The following is an 8819-nucleotide window of genomic DNA, read 5'->3' on the forward strand; positions in this document are numbered from 1 at the left end:
AAAAGAAAAGAAGAAAAGCTATACTGAAAATTTTTATTTTCACAAAAGGTGTGAAAATTGCCACTTGTAATAGTTTGTAAATTGTTTATTGGCGTTTAAACCCCACCACAACAGTGGAAGAACTGTGTAGCTAGCTGCTACTTCTGAGTAACGTATGTGGTGGTCTGAAACAACTGCTCTACTGAAACAGTTCACAGGCAACAGGAAGGCACAGTTAGGAGACGAATAGGGCTCATCAGACTGCTAAGAACCAAGTTGGGATCAACAGAACAGGGTTGTCAGAACATCGGTTCCAGGCTACAGATGTTCGTCATTTTGTTCCACAGTATCTGTGGGTTTTTCTTACCTAGCGGAAAGTCAGGAAAGCTAGATGAATCAGTCTTTGGTATCTAAAGCCCACAGGTCCACCAGCCAGCTCCTGCCTCTATAACATCTGGCAATGAGAGATTACGGTTTCGGTTCTACATCTGAATCCATTACATAGCAATCTGAGGCAGGTAGAGGGCTAGGACCATACAAAGGCCACATCGAGCCATTCAGTCCTACCTGGTTCTCCCGGTGTCTTGCTGCATTTAAAAATCCTCCACACTGGCTAGTCTTTTTCAAACACACGGTCAAACATGCAGTAACATTTCCCAAATATCTGCATTTCAACACATTTAATGAGGATATTTTCCACTGATTTACTTTTTTTGTATTATTACTCCACACTCACATTACAAAATATTTTGTAGAGACTGTTGACAAGTAATAACACAAAAACATTTTTAATCACATTAGCGAAAACCAAATGAGAAAAAGCCTGGTCAATCTATATCCAATCCACTATAAAACCCAAAGAACAACCAATAAATTGTTGAAGCACAGCAAGGACCACCAAAAGAGCAGTGAGCAAGTGCTTTTGACGGGGCTGCACATTACACTGATTACACTGCAATGATCAGATTTGCCCAGCCTCTAGAAAAGTACAGTAGGGTTTTCCATAAACAATTCTAATGTAAAATCATTATGACACTGTGTGTTTATGCAACTTTCAAAACGACTTCACCAACCTTACAGGGCTTATGTGGGTGAAAAGCGACCCGCTACAACGGTTGTTCATAAAACTCAAGTATTTTGACACAGTAGTTTCAGAGTAGAGGATAAGAATATCCATCCACCTCATCGTAGAAGTGGCTCTTGATATGATGAATAGTATCCATACAGTATAGGTCCTTTCGAGCAATCAATTATTAATCAAAGAAAAAAAACCTGTACTAAATCGCCCCCTCTCTGTTGACATGCAGGGCAAGAATAAATACTACTGGTAAGTATGGGTTTGGCTCCGGACATAATGACACACTGAAGACGTCAGCAGGGAAATAGCAAACTCAGAGCTACATTGCTGCGGCATACTACACTGTACAGTGAAAAACAAAGCTAGAATAACAGCCAGCTAGGCATTCTGATTCACACAACTAGTATGGACAATTTAGACATTTCTCACCTGAACCAAAAGTTTACAAAAAAACATATAAATATTTGTAAAAGATGAATCTAACAATCGCACGTTCAACATTGTTCTTCATGTTTGCCACTTTCCACACTGTAGAATTTCTAATAATAGCTTCAGAAGCCGATTACCAACGCTAAATATCGTCCAGCAGGTGAGTCTAGCTTTGATTATACATTGGAAAACAACTCATTACAAGTTGTTGTTCATGACTTTAGTAAGCTCCTTTCAATAACTACCAAATGATACACAGTAGCTGAAACAGGGGGTTAAACAAGAAATAGGGGAGTGCAGTTATTGTGTTATGACAGCAGTACCAAAGCTGGTAACTCATCCAAATATGTTGCAAGATACAGAATATTTCTGAAAACTCTGAAAATAATATATTGGCTTATTAACTTGAATTATATTGAGAATACTTCAACAACCATCTTCCAGCCCAGAGTAGCTGTATCCTATGTTAGCTTTGGCAAACAGATTTGCAAATAGTTAGCTGAGCTTTATGAAACATTAGCTAAGTATTCCCAAAGTGTGCAGACACACAGCCATGCTTTCTGTAAGTATATTCCTTTCCTGTCTTCTGTAACTTGATAATGCAACTTGTTTGATGCAGATATATTGTTTATCTGGTCCAATCTCTCTTTTTCCAGCCCTGTGGAAGAGCCATGATGACAGTGACTGATTATATTACTTGCTCTTTTGGCTCTTGTCAAAACCTGATATAGCAAACTATGTTCAACAATAAGACCCAGTTGTTGCTGTAAAAGCAATTTGATGAAATAAAACAGCATCTCACTGGTGCAAGGAAAACAAGTCTTGAACTCCTTTAATCTCAAAAAGTAGGACACAAGTGAATGTGTTGCCCTCGTAGAATATCTCACTCAAACAGAAGCACTGTCCCAGAATCTATTACATTAGATGTCCCAGTCCAGCTGAAATACTTCCGGAACTAATGAGAGGACTTCAAACAGTGTCAACCCAAACCAGGTCGTCTGAATACAAACACAATCTTGAAATTGAGCAAAAACTCCCTTGTACTAAGTGATAAGAAGGATTCTTTTGATAATATTGACACTTAAGTTGGTGAAAGTCAAGCTCTGAGACAATCAATCCGGCATGAGATGAGAACAGTATTTTTCACGAGCTAACTACGTTTTATGAGGTTGTTCACTCCTTGGAGTGAGGGGTCAGCTAACATGTATATTAACATGTATATTAAAGAAATGTATTAATATCTCAGGCACAACTCTGTGGAAACAAATATTCAAAACATAAATTTAAAAACATTAACGGTTCATTTATAGTTGTATTTATGCTAATAGCACAATAAGTCTTACATATGGCCCATTTAATTAAAAAAAATACTTCATCATTATCTGATGTCTTTCTACTCACAATTTTGTAACATCCAATTCTTGACAAGGCATTGTCTTGTCACATGAACTCCATGGCAGATGCAAGACAGACAAAGATCAAGACATCTGCTGATGCACATCTTGCCAAGCTTAGTACACACTGCTTTCTCCATCCAGAGGCTTTTGCCAGCAGTTATCTCAGACCAATGCACCAATCAGGGAGCTCAATCCAAGACAGTGTTACATCATTTTAACAGAAACCCTCAACCCAATGGAAATATCATATTGTTGTTTTAAGGTTTGTTTACCTTGAACCTAAAGGTACCTACAAAGGAGGACTTTTTATAACACTGAGTTTTTTTATTTCATCCATAGTGACCTTTAAATGGTAGACTAAACCTTGTAACCCCTTGTAAATGTAACTCTTTACCTCAAGTGGCATTCAAAAAGGCCTTTTGCAATCACTATGAATGGGATGTGGCTGCAGTAAATCCTGTGCAGGAAGACTGTTGCTAAGATAATGAACGCCAAGTCCCAGTTGAATTCCTCACTGCAGTATGACACCACACTTCCTCCACCACATCTAAATACACTAATCACTTCAAAGTAACATTATTTATTTCTCAATGATGGCACAAATGCAGGGACACCGGTTACCATTATTAATTTAATGAAAATGCTACTTCACGACCTTTGCGGAATTTGACATAACTAAGAAGAAATAGCACAGTGATGGAGTATGTATTCTTGTAATCTGAGGTCTGGGGTAATGACCTCATGTTCACCTATGTATGCAACCGATCACCCCATCCTGTCTCAATGCCCCTTCTCCCTCAGTTCAACACCAGAGGGGAATAGCGCCGTACATAATAGAAAAGACAGCCACCTTTGACCACATCTTATTCATTATGAGAAACAAGTATGTTCCCATTGTCTCACCCGTTCTCACCCAACCTCTCTGTTAACGCAAGCAAAATGACCACCTGCTGAGTGCCGACCAACCTTAGAAAAGATTTAAAAAACTAGAAATTAACACATTTTTATATTATACATCTTATCCATCTGCAACAAAGATAGAAATCTATGCTTTCTCATCCCAATTTGTGCATCAAAATATAATTTGCATAATTCCCATTTAGTAATAATTTGTGGTGCCAGTGAAATGTAGTCTGAAAGCAGGCCATTAGGAGATGCTACTGTAGGATTAAGGCCAAAGTCTAATAAATCCATCCCACTGTCTCACAGATCTACCCATAGAAGTGTTGTTCTGAATAAAGCACCGTCCATCCCACCCACAGCCACACAATAACCTGGTTCGCATTCAACCGACAGAACACTAACAGAACTCAAGCAGTTCACAAAGCATAGAGGCCACAAAATCAAAGGCTCTCGGCTACTTAGCGCTCAGCACACACTTACACATGTCTGTTGTTCTCCCAAATCAAAATGGACGCAGTGGTACTAAGACAGGTATGGTGGTGGTGGGATTACTCCTGCTCTCCCTCTGGCTTCACAGTTCTGCCTCTGCCAGGCAGCCACCACCTGTTCTTCAGCCCACGTCTACATTCAGTGAGAGTTGGAGAAAACCAGAGAGGAGCAAGAGAGCAGCAGATGGTGTTGGGGACCAGGCGAGGACCTAACTAAAACAAGTGCCCACAACCCGGGACCAGGGACAATATTACAGACACATTCTACATGAGAGGAGAATGTTTACAGCCAACGGTGGACAGCCTCAGTACTGAAGGGCAAAAACGGTTGTATTTTTGGTCTCTGATTGAGAGGATGCACACTAAAAGTGTTTCAGCCCTCAAAGCTGAGTTGAGTTGCCTGGCTCTAATTTAAGCTATACAAAAGTGTGCGTGGTGTGTGTGGTGTGTGTGTGTAGGTGGATTAGTCCTGGGGCATGGTAGAAAAATATGAAAATGACACCAACTAGAAGAACAGATGTCTAATCAGATTTACAGCCAAAGGAAACGAGAGAATCTGGGTGACCTCGACTGCAGTTAAGAAACGATCTTCGGGGTGGCTTAGTGTCATCTTAAACAACATCAACGTCCCTCCCAAACGGCTCCTCTGTCAGGTATCTAGCATACTGGTTTTGGGCACACCTGTTTTATGTGAAGTCATAAAGAGCATCCTCAAGGTAACATTAGCCACTAGCGGAGGAACTGTGCTTTAGTGTTCACCCTGCCCTGTACTCTTACTTCTCTGAGTTATTGGAATTATGGACCTTGGATGTCCCAAAAGTACGCCCGGAATTTACCAATTAAAGGTTTAATTAGGCTAAAAAAATGTATCCAGCCTGTCACGTGAGAGGCTAGGAATGTGGTGATTGTTTAGTCCATAACCACTAGCTACTAGTCAAGTTAAATATTACTAATGGTGTTTGTGGAAGAAAAAAAAAATATATAGAACTCATATTACTACATATTAATATGAAAGAAGACTAATCAGATAGGAGTAAACCTCTAGTGCTCCAAATACTCAATGACATCATCTAACAGCTCACAGAGCCCTCAACATTACACTTTGGCAGGACTTCATTAAAACAATCGTAAAGTCAAAGTCAGAGCTGAGGATAGACTGGCTGTGGGTAGAGCCTAACATCTTGTGACAGCATCACTCGATGGCCCTCCATAACTGCGGACAATTTTCCGTTCTTTCCGGGCCCCATAAACTGATTAGGTTAAATGTCATTGGCTACAGCTAATGCGCTTGACAGGACCCCAGTTCCTAAAGTGAAGAGCAGGCAGAGCATGAGACTTCACATTCACTTCATCACACCATCCTTTACTGGTCCTTAACAGAACCAGCAGAATGAACAGGATGGTGCTGTGCAGGGCGGAGCGTACACTAGATGCATTCCAAGGCTGGAACATGCAAACAGATGTTAAATGTCTTTTATAATTACAGCCTTCAACCAATACGCAAAATTGTCATAAAATATGTACCTGGTTGGGACAAAAAATGTCAATAAGTTTTAATTTAGTGGTCTAGGTTGGTTCAGCGGTCTAAGCAGGCCTGACCGACTGCTCTTTCAGCAAAACGCTCTCCTTTATCTTTTACTACTGAAATGACTGGAAAGAATATCAAGGGGGTCACAACTGGAGAACAGGTGGACAGTAAAAAAACAATAGCCTCATGTGACTCTTTGGAAATGAATGATACCTGCAACAGCATTCATGCTACAGTGATACTAACCTAAGTAACCATTGTCCCATTGTACCTGGAGGATTACTAATATGGCAGCTAATGTGCAGGCATGAAGTTCATTCATTAATGTTACAACCATCACAATCAGAGATTATTCAGATCGCTGCAGCTAGACCTGATTAATAATTCAAAACAGAGGTAAACCAAAGCATCAAGTCAGAAAAAAAACACTATGGGGGGTGGTGGGGGGGGGGGGGTTATTAAAGGTTTGTAATGAGTAAGCAACAAACTACCTGTACCTTTAACAAATCCAGAAACACTGAATCATAAAAACGACTTGTCTGGGACTAAAGTGAAAATTGAATTAAATAAAGAAAAAAGTGGGTCGGCTAAACGAGGGCCAACAATGAGACAGGAGGTAATTAGTTGCCATAAGGCGTGAATTAGGGGGCTGATGTAATAAAACACTGAGCGTTACATTGTTGAAAGACAGGCCTTTCACTCCGGCCATCGTTAAAAGCGATCGCACACACTTATCAAATTAATCCCTAAGACAGCCAGACAGTTCAGTGTAGAAGCTTCACCAAAGCGTGACCAATATTATGCTCTCCCAGCTGGCAGCCATGAGGACAGGGTGGGACGGGAACTCAGCTACTGGAGGGATCCCCCTTACAACATCTTGCTCTAAAGCCTGAACAGATGGGGGACGGTATCTATAATAATGCTCATAAAAGATGCATAAACTCTGGAATATGCACATGAAATCTAGCCAAACATATGGTTACTTTGTTACTGTCATTTTCACTACAATCATTCCATTCATCACTCAATCATTTCATGCCATTGTTATGCAACTGACATGGTGATTACTGGGTAGCATACGGACAGACACCGTAGCGGTGGACTCCACTTACCTTTTTCTGGTCCTCCAGTGCATGTGTCACAGGCTTCCTCCTCTGGTGCTGATGCTGGCTCCCCTCAGCCCGTGGTTCCATGTCAGGCTGACTGCCAGGCACCCACTCTCTAGCCTTCTCCCAACCCCTGGAATATCTACAACTCAGTAATCCCTGAGGGCAAATCCCAGATCCTTCACGTGATATCCTGCGTCCTTCCCAAGTTGTCGATATGGATACAGCACTTCTCGAATGGAACGATCACATACAAGACCTCCCAAAGGATTCCTGCGCTCTGGTGATGACGAGGTCAACCATAGCTCTGTATCTTCATCCTCAACCCAGAGGTGATGCATTGAGAACTGGGCCACAGGACTGACAGTACAGGCTGGGTCCCGAGGGCCTCTGGTCGCCAACTCATGGTGATTAGTTAGGGTGTTAGGGTTTAACCCAGTGATGATGAAATCTGATGACCATGGTTCAGCTGAAGGGGCATAACAGTCCTGTCATGCATGATGTTTTTGAGTTACTCAGATTCAAGTAAATCACCCCAATGCAGAGATGTAGTCCTGTCGTTCGATCCAGACTGTTGGATAGTAATATACGGAAATAAAGTAACTTTTTGGGATGTGAGACAATTTGCTAAGTAATATATTTTGTATGCGCATCAAAAAATATTTTAAGGCAATGTACATTTGTAAGTGTATTTGGAACATGTGTTTGTTCACAATTCAAATAATGTACGTACGTATTTATATTTCACATGTATTTTTGATAGTTTACTTTTTCGGTTTGTTTGACATCCCGAAATAACAGTATAACAAAATAACAGTTAATCTAAAGATGAAAGATGTAAAAAGTTGATCAACCTCTAGCAATGCCAACCAAAACAAAAAATGGCCCATGTAATGAATATCTCTTGGAAAGGTTACATTACATTGATACATTACCATTAATAATCATCATCATCATCTGCATTATAATCAACATGATGTTAAGAAACACTGAAGATTCTCCCATCTCCACGATGTCGCAAAACAAAAGTAACTCAAGCTATTTAATACAGACTACAGTAAAACTTATTTAAAGTTAATTCTTTAGAAGCTAACAAAATAAATATAGATTGTGACTTACTGTAAAGCGATGGAGAAAAGGGATTCAAATGCCGATATTAAAAAGTAGGCCTATTCAGAAATGTGATAAAAATGAACTCCAAAATGATATAATGTTACTGTAAATAAAATAGAAGAAAAATATAAAAACACCCTAATAAAGTCCTATTTTTTTCCGTAAATCCATGCTTGTAGTCCGTGGGCTGACCGCGCACCAGCACACCATCAGTGTTCAACACCTATGACGTACACAGCGTTTTGGACAGTTCAGATATGATAGAAAAATCCCATGTGCAACCTTCACTTATCTCTGACATGATCGGACATAAGGAATTACGTCGGCTGAGGCGATATTTGGGGTATTTCCATCTGCAACGTAAGAGAACGTTTTGTACGTCTACATCAAATCATTACGTCACCCCAGTGGACGCCAGGACTCTTTTCGATCGTTTTTGTTTTTCTGTGTGCACTGCTTGATTGACACAGTGATACTGCACATAGTTCGTTCCCATGGGTAGTGTTAGGAAGGAATTGACCGCCCTCTAGTGTCAAAACATTTAATCTAGCTGTACGGTAGTCCTACATGCTGTTGATCTCTGTTCGCTATATTATACACTTGCTGGGATGTTAGGAAAAACACTTGTTTCTCAGAGAGAGGAGAAAAGTATTGAATCTGTATTCTATGGCTAGCCAGATAAAGGCACGGAGCCTTATTCTGTTTGTTTGTAGAGTACACACTGGGAAGGATTTCTCCATACAGATTATTTCAAGATCATTTAACATTTGTCTGTCCTTACAATATGACCCTGTTAAT

At 40.3% G+C, this 8819-nt stretch overlaps 1 protein-coding gene across 1 annotated transcript in view; it reads right to left on the reverse strand.

Annotated features, from left to right (window-relative positions):
* nav2b (neuron navigator 2b) overlaps window positions 1–8320 on the reverse strand; it is a 94887-nt gene extending 86567 nt beyond the window's left edge. The window contains exons 1-2 of the mRNA XM_034288501.1: window positions 8028–8320; window positions 6915–7479 (exon numbers count right to left, since the gene is read on the reverse strand). Coding sequence (XP_034144392.1) covers window positions 6915–6995 — 81 coding nt within the window. The 5' untranslated portion in view covers window positions 6996–7479; window positions 8028–8320. The remainder of the gene's footprint in view (window positions 1–6914; window positions 7480–8027) is intronic.
* Window positions 8321–8819: the final 499 nt, after the last annotated feature.

Source organism: Esox lucius, chromosome 19 (genome assembly GCF_011004845.1).
Source record: "Esox lucius isolate fEsoLuc1 chromosome 19, fEsoLuc1.pri, whole genome shotgun sequence".
Classification (NCBI taxonomy): Eukaryota; Metazoa; Chordata; class Actinopteri; order Esociformes; family Esocidae; genus Esox; species Esox lucius.